This window comes from Grampus griseus (assembly GCF_964374135.1).
Source record: "Grampus griseus genome assembly, chromosome: 3".
In the NCBI taxonomy this organism is placed as follows: Eukaryota; Metazoa; Chordata; class Mammalia; order Artiodactyla; family Delphinidae; genus Grampus; species Grampus griseus.
This window is the reverse complement of record NC_139019.1, coordinates 129,287,127-129,305,126: the sequence shown is the minus strand read 5'-3', so window position 1 is coordinate 129,305,126 and position 18,000 is coordinate 129,287,127. Positions and strand designations below refer to the sequence as shown.

General features: G+C 37.9%; 1 protein-coding gene across 1 annotated transcript in view; it reads left to right on the top strand.

Moving 5' to 3' along the window:
• Positions 1–18,000, top strand: part of FAM114A2 (family with sequence similarity 114 member A2) — a 38,235-nt gene that overhangs the window by 9,928 nt on the left and 10,307 nt on the right. The window contains exons 8-12 of the mRNA XM_082651781.1: positions 476–599; positions 4,136–4,215; positions 11,681–11,803; positions 12,289–12,428; positions 15,365–15,437. Of these exons, the coding sequence (XP_082507907.1) occupies positions 476–599; positions 4,136–4,215; positions 11,681–11,803; positions 12,289–12,428; positions 15,365–15,437 (540 nt within the window). The remainder of the gene's footprint in view (positions 1–475; positions 600–4,135; positions 4,216–11,680; positions 11,804–12,288; positions 12,429–15,364; positions 15,438–18,000) is intronic.

Below are 18,000 nucleotides of genomic sequence, written 5' to 3'. Positions count from 1 at the left end.
CATGGTCGCTGAGAGCCTGTGCTCCGCAACGGGAGAGGCCACGCCAGTGAGAGGCCCGCGTACCGCAAAAAAAAAAAAAAAAAAAGGACAGGTTAACAAAGAGGTCTTAATAGCATATCTATTATTTTTCCTTCATCTTGTTCTTTTTTTTTTCTTTTTATAAGTTTCTTTGGCTTAAGCTGCCAGTTCGGATACAGTTACCTGTTAGCATTTAATTGATTCAAGACTATTCCATTTCCTCCTAATTTCTAAGCTGTTGTTAAGCACTAATAATTTCCAGACATTTCTGGCTTATATTATTTTTGGAAGCACAATTCTCCGTACCTTTCTTTGATGACCTGCCTCTTGTATTAAGGTTCTTGAGGAAGAGCTTGTGAACTCATACTTTTAATTTTAATATGATCCATAGCCTCTTCATTTGAGAATGTTTTTCTTTTTCTCTCATACTCCCACTTACTATTTTATATCAATTCAGGTGAAATCTATTCTTAATTCTCTAAGTGGAGAAGAATTGGAGACTCTAAAATGTGAATTGGAGCAACTCAAAGAAGCATTTTCCCTAGCAGAGTTCTGTGAGGAAGAGGAGGAAGAGAAGAAAGGTAACATGGAAATCCAGCATCTGAGTGGGAGGGATGTAGTGTGTTTATATGCAGTGATTGTCCTTGAAATAAATCTCTCCAATTACATTAACTCTTTTTTTTAAAATTGAAGTGTAGTTGATTCACAGTATTGTGTTAGTTTCAGGTGTATAGCAAAGTAATTCAATTATATACATATATTTTTCAGATTGTTTTCCATTATACGTTATTACAAGATATTGAATATAATTCCCTGTGCTATACAGTAAATCCTTGTTGCTTATCTGTTTTATGTATACTAGTTTGTATCTGTTAATCCCATATTCCTAATTTATCCCCCCTTCCCCTTTCCCCTTTGGTAACCATAAGTTTGTTTTCTGTGTCTGTGAGTCTGTTTCTGTTTTGTATATAGATTCATTTGTACTATTTTTTTTAAGATTCCACATAAAAGTGCTGTCATACAGTATTTGTGTTTGCCTCTCTGACTTCACTTAGTATGATAATCTCTAGGTCCATCCATGTTGGTGCAAATGGCAATATTTCATTCTTTTTATGGCTGAGTGGTAGTCCCTTCTGTGTATATATACCACATCTTCTGAAACCAATTGTCTGGTTATGTAATATCTTGCTAAATGGTATCTTACTCTATGTAAAAGAGTCCTGATATGAAATGGTCTTTGAATATGAGTTTTTAAAGCTGTCTTGAGGTATTGAGAAGGCAATAAGCATGGTGGATAAAAGGATGGGTTTTGGAGTTAGACCTGAGTTCTAAATCAAGATCTGCCATTTATTAAGCCATGCAACTTTGTGAAATTACTTAACCCTGAGTGTCTGGTTCCTCAACTGTGAGTAGAGGTAGCTAATTCCTCTCAGTTTGTTATAAGGACTAAATGAAATATTATGTTTAATGTGTGGCTCATAGTAAACACTCAACAAATGGTGGCTATTATTTTCATTATTAGGATGGCATAAGTAAATAAATAAAGATCTGCATTTTCAAAGTCTCACTTAGCAGGAAACCTATAAATTAATTTTGATTTGCTTAAGTTGCTCCATTGTTCTTAACTAAGCCCTGGTGTGACAATCCCTGGTTATTTATGAACTTAATTAAGGTTATTTGTACATAGTGCCTAATAGGATTTGTTTAATTTAGTTGACATCTGGCTTCACATAGTGATCAGAAATCCTGATCTTTAAATACCATTCAGAGGACTCTAAGGGAATTTCTAAACAGATGGATTTGTGTCTATAATATTTTTATTCCCTGTTCGCCTGAGATCAGGATTCTGCAAAGATAGCACTGGAGTGCTGCATGCCACCCTTCCCAGTGGCCCTCCGCAGTGATTTTGGTTGAGAATGCAACACTGACCTTGGTATTTAATTATATCTCAATGAAGTTTTTTTTAAAAAAGTGGTAGCAGAGGGGAGAGAAAACCACAGAACCTAGTTCTGGTGATGTTGATCATCTTCAGTTTCTATCAGCATCCTTAGCCCTTGTCCCTCTATCTTATATACTCAATGCCTTCACTTTTTTAGGAGACTTCCTGCTTGAGGTGCCAGCCTCTCTGCTGAGTCCCTCCAAAGCACTAACCCTGTCTCCCTTCCATCCTTAACATGCTTTATTCTAATGCAGTAACTGCTTTTTATGCTCAAGTCTCTGGGGAGTACACGACAAGGATCTCCATTTTTTCCCCCTGTATTTTATTTTACCTTATTATTTTTTAAAATATTAATTTGTTTTGTTTTTTAGGTTCCACATATAAGTGATAACATAGTTTTTGTCTTTCTCTATCTGACTTATTTCTCTAAGCATAATACCCTCCAGGTCTATACATGTTGCAAATGCAAACATTTTTTGATCAATGCTTAGCAGTAAAAGGTTTTTGAGCACTTAGACCCAATATGTGTATATTTGAATGTGTATAAATTATACACATATACTACCATAGTAATATATTATTTACATTCTAAAGTACATCCTAAAAAAGTACTTCTTGAAGAATGAGATAAATGACTACAAGTAAAAGTTGCATTTTTTTCCTCCTGCACTCAATTTTTTGTGAACCCTTTGAGGTGCTTGCATCCCACTTGGATTCAGATCCATCCCTTGTCTCACATAATTTAGAGCTTAACTGGGAAAGCAAAATGCCTTCCTGAGAGTCAGGTTTTTAGTAGAATATGATTTAGGAGTTGTTTACATGAGTTATATAGGTCACAGTTGTATCATTTAGTGAGATCGGCTTTTCCCAAACTATGTTATACCTGGGATCACTAAACCCTTTGAATTCTCTGCCTTGAATGCCAAGAGAGGACAGAAGAGCAGATGGAGAGAGAAGAACCAAGACAGATTTTTTTTCCTAAGGATTCTGGGGAGAAAGCATGTATGAAGCAGTAGTAATTTGCCTTGGTAACCATGAACTGGTGTCTAAGAAATACTCACATAGATTGTAAGTGCTAAGAGATTTCTGTGTACAGGATTTCTCTCTGTAGTCTTTGGTGGAGAGAAAACTTGGGCTGGGCTTCAAAGAGGAGATTGGATAGGATTTAGATGAATAGAGAGGAAAAGAGCCATTTCCTGTCATTTGTTTGGATGTGTTGATTGTTTTTGATCTTGACTCACCTGTTTGCATGTTTCTCAGGTATTAAGTATTCCATGTTCCACATCATCGCTCATCAAGCTTATTCCAAAGCTTCCTTACTATCCTTGCAACATTCTGGAATCCTCATCCTTTCTTATTACCTACCCTTATTCTTATCTGGATCCTGGAATATTGCCTCAGGCTTCCTGCCTCCCTTCATGTTTCTCTTTTTATTTCATTCCCACCAGGAGCTAAAGTGATCTTTCTAAAATTTTAATTGGACTTACCTGTCTCTGTATAAGACTATTCAGCAGCTCCTCATTCTCTTAATAAAAGTTTGAATTCTTCACCATGGTTTATGATGCCCTTTATTACCTGGATCCTGCTTACTTTCCTAGCTTCATTCTACCCCTCTTCTCTTTCTTCCATTAGGACACTCCCAACCATGTTAAACTTCTTGCCACGCTTTCTTTCACCTCTGGATCTTTGTACTTGTTTTCTCTGCCTGAAGCTCTTCCATTCTCCTGGCTAACTTGTACTTGTTTTTTATGTCCCAGCTTAAATTCCATTTCTTTGGAAGCACATGCCTCTTACCCACTTAGTACTCTGCTTTCATCACTTTTCCATTCATACTTCTAGGATGTAATCCAAAGAGCATAGGCTGTGGACTGGGGGTGGGAAGCCCAAGGTTTGACTCCTTATTTGTTATGAGATTTGGGGATATAAATTAACCTCTTCAAGCCCTAGTTTCTTCATCTCGAAAATGGGATAATGACGCATTTTTTTTAGAAGCCTATTGGAAGAATTCATCAGTAAAATATACATAAAAGGATTCTGTAAGCACTAAAGCACCTTGCTCATATAATTTGCTTCTGCTGTTTTTACTGCTACAGCTGCTACTATCATTCCTCTTCTCTCTCCCTGCAATGATCCTCACCAGTCTTTCTGCAGTGTTTTATGTGGGACTTGTTTTTCTAGGGGATGAAGACTTTACCAAAGAGATAACAGAGGTATTTTCCCAGCTGCATGTCTCCTCCAAACCAGAGAAGCTTACTAGGGTAAGTTTTCCTTCTTGCTGATTTTCAATTTTTTACATATATATTTAGTGGATAAAGAATGTAAGGTTGTAAATTCCTGGTAAGGATGTCACCAAAACCGAAGGTATATTCTGAGTTCCATACCTCCTGTCTCCCTCTTGGTCTCGCAGGTTAGTGTGCTAAACTCACACTGCACCCCCTTACCCCCAGCCCCCCAACACATCTGCCATCCTCACCTGTTTCCATTTGGAATGCTTTGCTTGTCTGAAAGCTTAAGTTAGGCCATAGCATTGGTCAGTTAAAGTTGGCAGCACTCATCAGCCATCATGATACCAATGGGCTAGTGCTCTATTGAGGGCTCACTGTTCTCAGGGCTCTGAGTGATTCTGAGATGATGGGATGTGGCCCCTGCCTTTAGGTAGCTGGAGTTTGCCATTTCCCAGAGCCCAGTAACTCAGATAATGACCACTTAGCTTGTGGAAATGAGAGAGTCCATGGCCTGAACCTTGGTCTTTGGTAGTGATGCCTGAGCTGTCCTCAGTCAAAGCTCAGAGTGGGTCGGGAGATACTGTTTCCAGGGTAGTACCCGCCTAGCATATACACCAGTGCCAGCTCTTGGGACAGTATTCTTTGGGTCTTGGGCTGCTTGCTGCCTCTTCACCCTCTTCTCGAGAAATATCTTAGGATCGGTTGGCAGCAGCACACATTGCTTCCTGGCCAGGGAGAGCTGATAGCCATTGTATAGTCATCAGAGTCACCTCTTGCGTACCCCACGGTAAGGAATAGGATGCTTCAGGGAAGTTACCCTGCTCTCCCATGCCCATTAAAAACACTGCATTCTCCAAGAAAGCTTTTCAGAACCTTTCGTCAGCAGCTCCTCTCCCTCATCTTGTCTGTAGCACTTTATGGCACTTTCTAGCTTGTGTTACAGTGTTTTTTGTTTTGGAAGTAATAGCAAACTTAGAAAAAAGTTGCAAAAAAAGTACAAACAACATTCATATAGCTTTTATGCAGATACATCTATTAGCATTTCACTGCATTTGCTTCATCATTTGTGCTTGCAAATATGTTCTCTTTCCCTCTTCCTATCCCTTCCTCTCCACCTCCCCCATAGACACACACACACAAGTTATTACTATTATTGGGACTTTTTTTTTTTTTTTTTTTGGCCATACCGTGTGGCATGCGGGATCTTCAGTTCCCCAACCACGGATAGAACCCATGCCCTCCCGCACTGGAAGTGTGGCGTCTTAACCACTGGACCACCAGGGAAGTCCCTGGGACTATTTTTTGAGAGTAAAATGTAAGCATTATAGCCCTGTACTCCTAAATATTTCAATATGTATCTCCTAAGAATATGGATATTCCCTTCTATAACCACACAAATTATCAACTGCAATAAATTTAACATTGATACCATACTTTATTTAATCTGTTGTCCACATTCCAGTTTTGTCAATTGATCTGATAATGTCCTTCATATCCAACTTTTTCCTCTAATGTTGGAGCCAGTACATGATTGCGAATTGTATTTAGTTGTCACGTACTTTGTCTCTTTTAATCTATATTTGCTTTGTTTTGTTTTTTTGTTTGTTTTAGTCTCTTTTAATCTGGAAGAGTTCCTTAGCTTTTCTTTGTCTTTTATGATTTTGACATTTTTGAGAAATACAAGCCCCTTCCCCCTTTATAAAGGTAGAGTATTCCTCATTTGAGTGTTGTCTGTTGTTTTCTCATGATTAAAATCAGGTTATGCATTCTTGTAAGTGATGTTGTATCCTGCACAGGGTACCATATCTAGAGGCACACGATGTCCATTTGTCCCTTATTGGTGATGTGTTGTCTGATTTCTCACTGTATAGTTATGATTTTGTTCCTTTGCTGCTAATGAGCTTTCTGTGGGGAGACATTTTAAGACCATACAAATATCCTGCTCCTCATGATTTAGCATCCTAGATTTAGCAACTATTCATGATTCTTGCTGCACCAGTCTTTACTGTGATGGTTGCTGAATGATGATTTGTTTCAATCCCAGTACATGCTCCACATTTACCAGTGAGCTCTCGGCATTCTACTTATAATTAAGAGCTCTCCCTTCTCCCCTTATCTCTTTATTATCTGTTTGTTATTGATATGGTCTCATGGGTTTCTATTTTTTCCCCCATTGGTTTGTAATTCATTACTGTCCTTAATTATTTTGCTGTTCAAATTGTCCTTCAAGCTGACTCCTGTGTGACATGCCCCCACTATTTGAATATTTCCTTATTTTCTGGCATAACGAGATCTTGTACCTTCCATATTTCTCTCCAGAATGAACCTTTTCTTCAAGGAGCCATGGTTCCTTTTTGATATTACAGGACAAAACCTGGATGCTAGGTGTGCTCATCGCTTGGGGTATCTTTGCTTCTAGGCCCTGTTGGCCTAGGAAATTATTCAAGTACACATACGTGCACCTGTGTGTGTGTGTGTGTGTGTGTGTGTGTCCATGTATATGCTCACATACATATTTTAGAGATCATGAGTTCACACTGATAAGTCCAGTTTCAGTCCATTCTTACAGGTTCTTCCTTGCCTCTCCCCATTATACATTTGTATCTCTTTTTCATAGTAAGAACTCTGTCTCCCAACAACATTACTGCATTTCCTAATTTCCCTAGTCCTGTAATGCATCTGAAATGTTTCCCTTGCTTTGCCTATACTACTATAAAACCAAACTATAAAAAAATTTATGATATATTTATTGTCTCCCCATGTTAATTTAATTTCATCTTTGAATATATAGAGTATTAATATGTTTTCAAAACTATATAGAGTATTAATATGTTTTCAAAAACTAAAAGTCAAAACTGTACAAAAAATATATTCAGAAGTGTCACTTCCTCTCAATTCCCACCCACTTCACTCTCCCCTCTCCTTTTAGATATTAAACTTTCTTGTTTTCCAGCATATCCTTCCTGTGTTTCTTTTTTAGATAAGCAGATATATTTTAAAGACAAGCAGATATATTTTCTTATCTCCTTCTTATATAAAAGTTAACATACTATTAATATATGTATTCTTCAGCACTTTATTCACTAAACTGTATGCAAATGTATTTTCATAAAATTATCATTGCTTTTTGTTTGTTTGTTTTGTTTTGTTTTGCGGTACGCGGGCCTCTCACTGTTGTGGCCTCTCCCGTTGTGGAGCACAGGCTCTGGACGCGCAGGCTCAGTGGCCATGGCTCACGGGCCCAGCTGCTCTGCAGCATGTGGGACCTTCCCGGACCAGGGCACGAACCCGCGTCCCCTGCATTGGCAGGCGGACTGTCAACCACTGCGCCACCAGGGAAGCCCCTGTTTGTTTGTTTTTAAATGTGTGTCTCTTACCTCCCATTCTAAAACTTAAATTTCTTCAAGGCTGACTCTGTGCTTTATCAGTTCTTAAAATCCCAGCTTTGCCATCTTTTACTTTCTGTGTGGTCTTAAGCAAGTTGCTTAACCTCTCTGTGCCTCAGCTTCTCTGTCTGTGAGGTAGGGATAATGTAGGGTTCCTGTGAGGATTTAATGTGTTAATACACACAGAGCTCTTAAAAGTGCCAGGCCCGTAGTAAATACTCACTGTTTATGGTCCTAAAGAAGCTAGCTCAGTATGTTATACATTTAGATGTTCGATAAACATATATACAATAAACCTTTATTTTGCTAGGTGCTAGGGAAACAGTAATGAAAGAGACATAGTTTCTCTGCTCAAATAGATCATCATAATAAATAAATTGTTTTTAAAAAGTAACCCCTTACCTATCTGGTAGTCCTAGTCATTCTCTAAAAGCAATCTTTGTATTGTTTATATTTTGGGTGTTGAGACTTAAGATGTAGAATGATTAAGGATCAGGGCCTGATTATTTCCAGGAATTTATATGAGAGTCTGTATGATGCAGGGGAAAAGCAGTGAAGCAAAAGTCTGAGAACACAGTTCTGATTCTTATTGTGACTCTCACATGTGATGTAGGCAAATCTCATTTGTTCTCCAGGCCTCATTTTTTTCAGCTGGAAAAAAAAATAAGTTGTTGGAGAAGCTAAGCTCAAAGGTGCCTTTTAATTCCAAAGTCTCTAGATCTCATCAGTGGGACGTTCCAGACTGAATTCTGGGTGTGGAGGGTGGCTAGCATTGGTTTTGTTTTGTTTGGGTTTGTTTGGTTTTTTGTTTTTGCGGGTACGCGGGCCTCTCACTGTTGTGGCCTCTCCCGTTGTGGAGCACAGGCTCCGGACGCTCAGGCTCAGCTGCCATGGCTCACGGGCCCAGCCGCTCCACGGCATGTGGGATCCTCCCGGACCGGGGCACGAACCCACCTCCCCTGAATCAGCAGGCAGACTCTCAACCACTGCGCCACCCGGGAAGCCCTTGGTTTGGTTATTTTTTAATTTATTTTATTTATTTATTTTTGGCTGCGTTGGGTCTTTGTCGCTGTGTGTAGGCTTTCTCTAGTTGCGGCGAGCAGGGGCTCATCTTCATTGCAGTGTGTGGGCTTCTCATTGCAGTGGCTTCTCTTATATGGAGCACAGGCTTTAGGTGCGTGGGCTTCAGTAGTTGTGGCACGCAGGCTCAGTAGTTGTGGCTCGTGGGCTGTAGAGCGCAGGCTCAGTAGTTGGGGCGCACGGGCTTAGTTGCTCTGCGTCATGTGTGATCTTCCCAGACCAGGGATCGAACCTGTGTCCCCTGCATTGGCAGGCAAATTCTTAACCATTGCGCCACCAGGGAAGTTCCAAGCATTGGTATTTTTTGAAAGGGATGATAAATTACATTGAGTTGGCACAATAGATTATAATAACTTAATATATTTATTAGACAGGTTATTTTGAGTATGTATTATGCCTACTAAAATATCTCCAAGTAAGTTAAATTTATAGTATCAGATTTTTGTTTTATGTGGCCTTATATCTCTCTATTTTTCTTCTTTTTTCCATCTCACATAAATCAGTGTCTGTTTTTTGTCTGGGTTCATAGGTTGTGCTCTAGCTCATTCATGTTGTACCCCTGGGTGTAACCCCACTTATTGATCCTTAAAGGCTCAGCCCCAATACTATGTCTGTAATAAAGCCTGTGATTCTCTCAGTTTTCAGTTGGAATGACTCTCAACGTCTTCTCTGGATTCCTATTGCCTGGTTACAGCTCTGAACACATTCTGTGTATATAAAGTTACTCAAGTGGATGACTTAATTTAATGACAGTAAACATTTCATTAGAAACCAAGACTCTTCTCAGTTGCAAATGACAGAAACTCAAGTCAGACTGGCTTAAGAAAAAGGCACATTTATTAGCTCATGGAACTAGAAAACTAAGGGGCAACACTGGCTTCAGGCATGGCTCTCCACCCAGAAACTTGTCCCTTCTCCATCTCTTGACTCTGCTTTCTTCTGTTCATTCTTAGGGATGCTTTTCCACATGATGGTAAGATGATTACTGGCAGCTTCAGGAGACTTCTTCCAGTTGAGTAACTCCAACAGAAAGAGGACTTCCCTTTCCCAGTAATTTTATGAGATGTCCTGAGGCTGATGCCCATTGACCTAGCTTGGGTCACTTTTCCATCCATGAACTAATTACTGTATAGACAGGGGGATTAATTTCTTGGTAGCTAAACCTGAATCATTTGCCAACCCTTGGAGTCAGAGGATGAAAGTAACCCCATCCAAACCACATGAACTGAGAAAAATCTAGAACTTACTACCAAAAGAAAGGAGATATATATGCCAACTAGGTAAAAATAGTAGATATCTCTCAATGCTATAGGGAACATCTGGGTGCACTAATCCAAATAAGATACCACCCCTGTTCTGTAATAATGTAGTTTATTTAGGAGATAACACATAGTTAATTCCAGTGTATTTTGGTAAGTACTAAGTTGAAGGTGTACTTAGGGGACTGTGGACGTACAGAAAAGGGTTGTTGAAGTGCCCAGTCTCCTGGGATGCCTTTGAAAGTTACTTGGAGCAGACAGTGTTTGGGTGGAGGATTGAAAAAAAATTGAGTTGCCTTGATTTAGGGAAAAAAAAAATGGAAATGACACTTTGGACTAAGGGAATACCATGAATAAAGAACAGGCATATTACAGGTCATTATTACCAGATCATAAAGTGGGAAGTGGTAAGAGATGAAGCTAGAGAAGTAGGTAGAGTAGGTCATGGGCATTTTTTAGATCATGTCAAAGAGCATGATCTAGTGGATGGAGAGCCATTGAAGAAAAGCAGAGTGATCAGCTATGGGCTTAGATAGATCACTGGTACCATTATGGAAGATGGATTTAAAAGGAGCCATATCAGAAGCAGGGAGACCAATCAGAGTGCTCTTGCCATAGAGTAGATTTGAACTTAAATGGTGGTAATAGAGAGGAAGAGCAAAGTGGAGAAATACGTAGGGTAAAATCAGACTATCTTGGTGATTGGAAAGGAAGAATCTAGGATGGCTCGTGTATTTGGGCTTGGATGACTGGTATATGGTGGTTCTTCTAAAGCTCAAGGGAATAAGAGAGGATGAAAAATTTAGGGACAGGGAGAGAAAGATGATGAATTTAAATTTTGCACATGTTATATGTGAGACAGATGCCTATAGAATATCCTGATGCGTATGTCCAGAAGGGAGTTGGAATATGTTGTTTTCAGAAGTTAGTGCTGGAAATAAGGATTCAGGAGTCAGCAGCAGGTAGGGAATAGTTAAAATTACTGAAATAGGATCGATGGAGAGGGAAGGGAGTAGGGTGAGATAAGTAGAGAGCCAAGGCTGCTATTTGGGACTAAGAAGGGGTATGGGGGACTTCCTAGAGTGATGGGAAAGTTCTGTATCCTGATCTGGGTCACAGTTACACAGGCATATACACATGTAACCTGTCATGCTCTGAAGATTTGCACACTTTACTGTGTGTAAGGTACACCTCAGCTTAAAAAAAGCCAAAGGATTAGAGGGAATGTGTGGTCACAAATGTTAAGTGTTGTAAGGAGATCTAGTAAGTTAAGTACTGAAAAGCTAGATGGTATGTTTGTTTGGGTGAGAACAAGAACACTGACTTCCATGATGCTAAAATGTTCCTGGTGGGTGCACAGTAATCTTGGTGAGCTGAATCGAATTGCTGATGGACTGTACAGTCATCCCTTGATATCCTCAGAGGTATCCTGGTTCCAGGGCCCCCTGTTGATACCAAAATTGAGGGATGCTCAAGTCCCTGATATAAAATGGTGTGGTATTTGCATATAACCTATATACATCCTCTGGTATATGTTAAATCACCTTTTGATTGCTTATAATACCTAATACAGTGTAAATGCTGTGCAAATAGTTGTACATACAATGTAAATGCTATTTAAGTTGCCAGCACTTCGCAAATTTAGGTTTTGCTTTTTGGAACTTTTTGGATTTTTTTTTTTTTTTCCGAATATTTTCAAACTGTGGTTGGTTGAATCTGAAGATGTGCAAGCTGTGTAGATGGAGGGCCAACTATAATCTTTTTCTTATTTAGGCAAGAAATACAGCCTGTGAATGGATCAGGACATCTCTGGCCAAACCATTAGAAGAGAAGGAAGAAGGAAAAAAACAGTTGGAAGCAGAAAAAATTGAGCAAATCAATAACAATTCAATAGAGGTAATGAAAACAACTAAGGCTTTTTTTTTTCAATGTGGTATCGCAATTAGGGATGTAAGCACCTATTTTGTTGTACTGCTATCCATAATTTCTACCTTGTGATCCAAGATCGCAACATCTTAGTTCTAGACTATAGGATGCAAGGAGTGAAGAAAAAGAGACAAAGGGTGCATGTATGTGGCGTCATGAGAAGGTTCCCAGAAGCTGCACATGACACTTTTTATTCAAATCTTTTGGCTAAAACTTAGTCACATGGTCACACCTGACTTCAGGGGAGCCTCTGTTTTTATAGCTATGAGCCCAGTTATAAAATTATATAGCTACTATGGAAGAAAAGGAGGTTTATTGAAGGGCAGCTATTAGTCTCTGTTGTTTTCAAGATATTGTATACTTCAGTATGGGAGAAGCAGGGTGGTGTCATTTCCTCTTGTATTAAAAAAAACAATGCTCTGTGTTGTTATGCTTTGTTTTGTTTTTCCGTCCAGGATATCCATGCATTTGCAATCAGGAGCCTAGCAGAACTGACTGCCTGCTCAATTGAACTGTTTCACAAAACAGCGGCTCTGGTTCTGCATGGCAGGAAGCAGGAAGTAACAGCCATAGAAAGGAGCAGAGCCCTTTCCCAGTAAGTGTAATGAGTATCCCTCTAAATGATACAGTTTGCTGAAAGAGCTTTCTCAGTTTCTTTCCAAAGTTTTAGCAACTTTCCTCTCAGTAAGATGCTGTTCACATTGCACCATTCACATCTTAGAGGTTTGTTCATTTTGGGTTTTAGTTAATAAGTAGCCAAGGGTGTTGTTTATTTTCATTGAGCCATAAATCTATATTATAAATCTGCCCTTTTTTATTAACCAACTCATACTCGGAAAACTAGTTTTTCTTTTTCAGATCACTGACCTTAATTGAAGTAGAATTTTGCATAAGTGAAAACAGAAAATAGTTCTAATAACCTCAGTTCTTAATAACAGTTGTTGGTTATTGAGTGCTAATTATATGCCAGGTGCCATGCTAAGGGATTTATGTGTATCATTTCTAATCTTTAAAAACAACCCTCAAGATAAATAATCAGTCCAGCTTTAAAAATGAGGAAACACAAACATAAGAGAAGTTAAGTAAATTATGCCCCGGTTGTGCAGACTGGGATTTAAACCCAGGTCTATCTAAGTTTCAAACCGTATTTTTCCAGTATATTGCTGGTTTTGAACAAAAATTTGAAAAATGATAGAATGTAGGTAGTCACAGGAGGAAAAAAACCCCTACTGTTTTCTAAATAAATCTCCTAATTAAATAATGAGAATTTTCATTGGAGGAAAAAACATGATGTTCTCTCGGACATTGATGTTCTCTCGGCCATTTCTTCACCTACGGTTTCACTGCCCCTCTACAACATCCCGTAAGGAGGGGCCTTTGATGTTCTCTCAGCCATTTCTTCACCTACGGTTTCACTGCCCCTCTACAACATCCCGTAAGGAGGGGCCTAGTTTTGTCTTAAACATCCTTAGGATGAGGGATTCACAATCCCAAAGCAGACTATTCTTTGGAAAACTAGCTATTTCCACTGCATGGAATGCTCTTCCAGTCATGGCTCTTTCCTTCACTGAATTTCCTTTACTTCTTAAAGGGTCCTTTTTCACCACCCTATCTAATACTATCTTCTACCATTTTCTCATTCTTTTTTTCTTTTCTCTAACTCTAATTCACTATTACATTGATCAGTTTAACCTCCTCAAGGGTAGGATTTTTATTTTGTTTTTTAATTTATTTTTTAATAAAAAAATGTCTTATAAAATTTTTGAAGGTTACCTTCCATTCACAGTTATTACAAAATATTGGTTATATTCCCCATGTTGTTATTACAAAATATTGGCTATATTCCCCATCCTTGAGCTTGCTTGTCTTACACCCAGTAGTTTGTACCTCTCACTTCCCCACCCCTATATTGCCCCTCCCTCCCTCTCCCCACTGGTAACCACTAGTTTGTTCTCCATATCTGTGAGTCTGCTTCTTTTTTGGTATACTCACTAGTTTGTTGTATTTTTTTAGATTCCTCATATAAGTGATTTCATACAGTATTTGTCTTTCTCTGTCTGACTTATTTCACTTAGCATAAATGCCCTCCAAGTCCGTCCATGTTGCTGCAGATGGCAAAATTTCGTTCTCTTTTATGGCTGAGTAGTATTCCATTGTGTATATATACCACATCTTCTTTATCCATTCATCTGTTGATGGACACTTAGGTTACTTCCATATCTTGGCGATTGTGAATAATGCTGCTGTGAACATTGGAGTGCATGTATCTTTTCGAATTAGTGTTTTTGTTTTTTTGATATATACCCAGGAGTGGAATTCCTGGGTCATATGGTAGTTCTATTTTTAGTTTTTTGAGAAACCTCCATACTACTTTTCACAATGGCTGCACCAATTTACATTCCCACCAACAGTGTACAAGCGTTCCCTTTTTTCCATATCCTCACCAACATTTGTTATTTGTGTTCTTTTTGTTGATAGCCATTCTGACAGGTGTGAGATGATATCTCGTGTGGTTTTTTGTTTGTTTTTTAAATTTTTATTGGTGTATAGTTGATTTACAATGTTGTGCTAGTTTCAGCTGTACATCCATTCTTTTTTTTGGAGATTATTTTCCCATGTAGGCTATTGCAGAGTATTGAGTAGAGTTTCCTGTGCTATACAGCAGGTTATTATTAGTTATCTATTTTATATATAGTAGTGTGTATTCACCAGTCCCAACCTCCCAGTTTATCGCTTCACCCCCACCACCCCCCCGCTCCACATCCCCTGGTAGCCATAAGTTTGTTTTCTACATCCATGACTCTACTTCTGTTTTGTAAATAAGTTCATTTTTACTCTTTTTTTTTAAGATTCCACATATAAGCAATATTATATGATATTTGTCATTCTGTGTCTGACTTACTTCACTCAGTATGACGATCTGTAGGTCCATCCATGTTGCTGCCTCATGTGGCTTTGATTTGCATTTCCCTGTTACATTTTCGAATTCTTTACTTGCTTTCATATCACCATCTAGTACATATTATATATATAAATATATGTATACTTTTGTGTGTGTATAAATGTATACATATATAACTATAAACATATACAAACATCCATCTCTTTCTATATTTATAGTATCCCTGTCAATCAGCAAGTAAGTTAGTATTCATGAAAACTGGTGCTTTGCTTGTTTACTAATATATCCCCAGTGCTCAGAAGTACCTGGTACATAGAAGCCTTTCAGTAAGTATTTGTCGAATGAATGAATAAATATTTAATTTAACTATATTTCTAAATGGAATGTAGGATCTTTTAAGTACGACCTTGTCTCCTTAAAATGTATCTTAGTTATTTCCTTTGATTTAATTTGAAAGCATAGTATTTTCTAGAGAATTTTGTAGAAAAGTATTTCTCTAAGGACTGAACCTTCTCCTCCTGTAACATGGGTCCCCATATATGTAGTTGAACATATATGGGGACCTAGGACCTGTTGGAACATATATGGGGACCTAGGACCTGTTTCTCCTTTTTTCCCTTCTTTCCTAGGATGACAGTTGTGTTGTGTAAAGAGTTGTCCTCTCTGTCTAAAGAGTTCACCACCTGCCTAACAACTGCTGGGGTAAGAATTCATGATTTTTATTGGGCTAATGTCTGTTTTGTTTTATTTTTAGAACAGCTTTATTAAGATATAGTTTACATATCATAAAATTTTTCCCATTTAAGTGTACGTTTCAATGGTTTTTAATATATTTACATAGCCATGCAACAGTCACCAAAATCTAATTTTAGATCGTTTTCATCATCTCCCAGAAAACCTCATACCATTGGCAGTCACTTACCATTCCCTTCCCCTCCACATTCTTCTGGCCTTAAGCAACACTAATCTACTTTCTGTCTATAGATTTGCCTATTCTGGGCATCTAATATAAATGGGATCATACAATATTATGGTATTTTGTGTCTGTTTTCTTTCACTTAGCATAATGTTTTTGACGTTCATCCACATTGTATCAGTATTTCCTTTTATTACCTAATAACATTCTATCATATGGATATATACCACATTTATCTATTCATCAATTGATAGACATTTGTATTGTTTACTCTTCTTGGTTGTAATGAATAATGTTACTATGAGCATGCATGTATGTTTTTATTTCTCTTGGGTGGGTAGCTAGGAGTGGAATTTCTGGGTCATATGGGTAATATGGACCATTAAGGAACTGTCAGACTGTTTTCCAAAGTAGTTGCACCATTTTACACCCCTGCCAGCAATGTATGAGAGTTCCAATTTCTCCACATCCTTGTTGACACTTGCTATTGTCTGGTTTTGTGTTTTTGTTTTTGTTTTTTAAACTTTTACCAGACCTAGTAGGTATGAAGTGTTATCTCATTATGGGTTTTATTTGCATTTCCCTGATGGCTGATGATGTTGAGCATCTTTTCACATGCTTGTTAGCCATTTGTATGTCTTCTATAGAGAAGTGTCTTTTCCAGTCCTTTGCCTATTTTTAAATTGGGTTGTCTTTTTATTATTATTTTATAAATTTGGTTTTTTATTTTATAATTTATTCTGATTTTAATTATTTGTCTTTTTATTATTTACTGTTTATTATTGAGTTATAGAAGTTCTTTATTTTCTCTGGATACAAGTTCCTTACCAGATATATGGTATGCACATATTTTCTCCCAGTCCATGGGCGGTCCTTTCACTTTCTTGATAGTGAATAGTGATAGAGTCCAACTTGTCAATATTCTCTTTTATCACTTGTTCTTTTGGTATTGTATCTAAAGAATCATTGCCTCACCCAAGATCATGAGGATTTATTCATGTTTTTTTCTAAGAGTCTTATGTTGCAGCTCTTATGTTTACATCTATTATATATTTTGAGTTAATTTTTGTGTATGGTGTGAGGTAGGGACCCAACATTTTTTTTTTCATGTGGCTATCCAGTTGTCCCAGCACCATTTGTTGAAAAGTTTCTCCTTGTTGAATTGTCTTGGCCCTTTTTGTCTAAAATCAATGGACCATAGTCATAGGGATTTGTTTCTGGGCTCTTATTTCAGTTCCATTGATCTGTGGTATCCTATGCCAGTGCCATACTGTCTTGATTTCTGTAGCTTTGTAGTAAGTTTTGAAATCAAGAAGTGTAAGTCTTCCAACTTTCTTCTTCTTTTTCAAGATTTTTTTGTCTATTGGGGGCCCTATGCATTTCCATATGAATTTTAGGATCAGTTTGTCTATGTCTAACTGAATTTTGCAACTCGTTGTTCTTTTTTATACAGTCTTCAGTATATTTTGTGCTGCTCGCTCTCAAGACCTGTACTGAGAATGTAGACCTTGATAAGATAAAAATCCCAAAGTTGGATTCTAGTTTAAAGGGGCAGCGCCTTACTTAGACTATGGCAACTCTCATATTTTGCAGTTGCCAGCCAGTAGGAGAGTTGTAATTAAAGCTAAAGTTTTTTTGTTTTGTTTTAAGGAATTGTAAAAATTTACTGAAGGTGTGTGAACTATGGAAGATGATTCAGACATCAGTAATCATGAATTGGCATAAAATCAAGGGCATTTGAAATGGACAGATAAAAATCACTTTGTAGTACACCAAACACATACATACAGAGAACAGATAGGTGGTTGCCAGAGGCAAAGGTGGGGGCTGGGTGAAATGGGTGAAGGGGATCAAAAGGTACAAACTTCCAGTTATAAAATAAATAACGTACAGCATGTACAGCATTGGGGATGTCATGTATGTCATGATACCTATAGTTAATAATACTGTATTGCATATTTGAAAGTTGCTAAGACAGTAGATCTTAAAAGTTGTCATCACGAGAAAAAAAATTACTTCACTGTGTATAGTGATGGATGTTGACTGGTCTTATTATCATCATTTTGCCATGTATGCAGATAGTAAATCATTAGTTTGTACATATGCAATTAGTATAGTGTTGTATGTCAGTTATACCTCAATTAAAAAAAATCAGCTCGTAGTTAAGGGTATAAGGGTCAGTGTGGCAGCAAAGTTATTCTGGGCCCTTAAATTTATTTTAGTTAAGAGCATGGCCCAAATTAATTCTTCTCACTTTGAGTTTAGATTTTTCCTATAAGGGATAATTCTGTGATATAGTTTCTCTTTTCCTCTTAGTATTTTCTTTAAAAGAGCTTCTGGGTTTCCTGA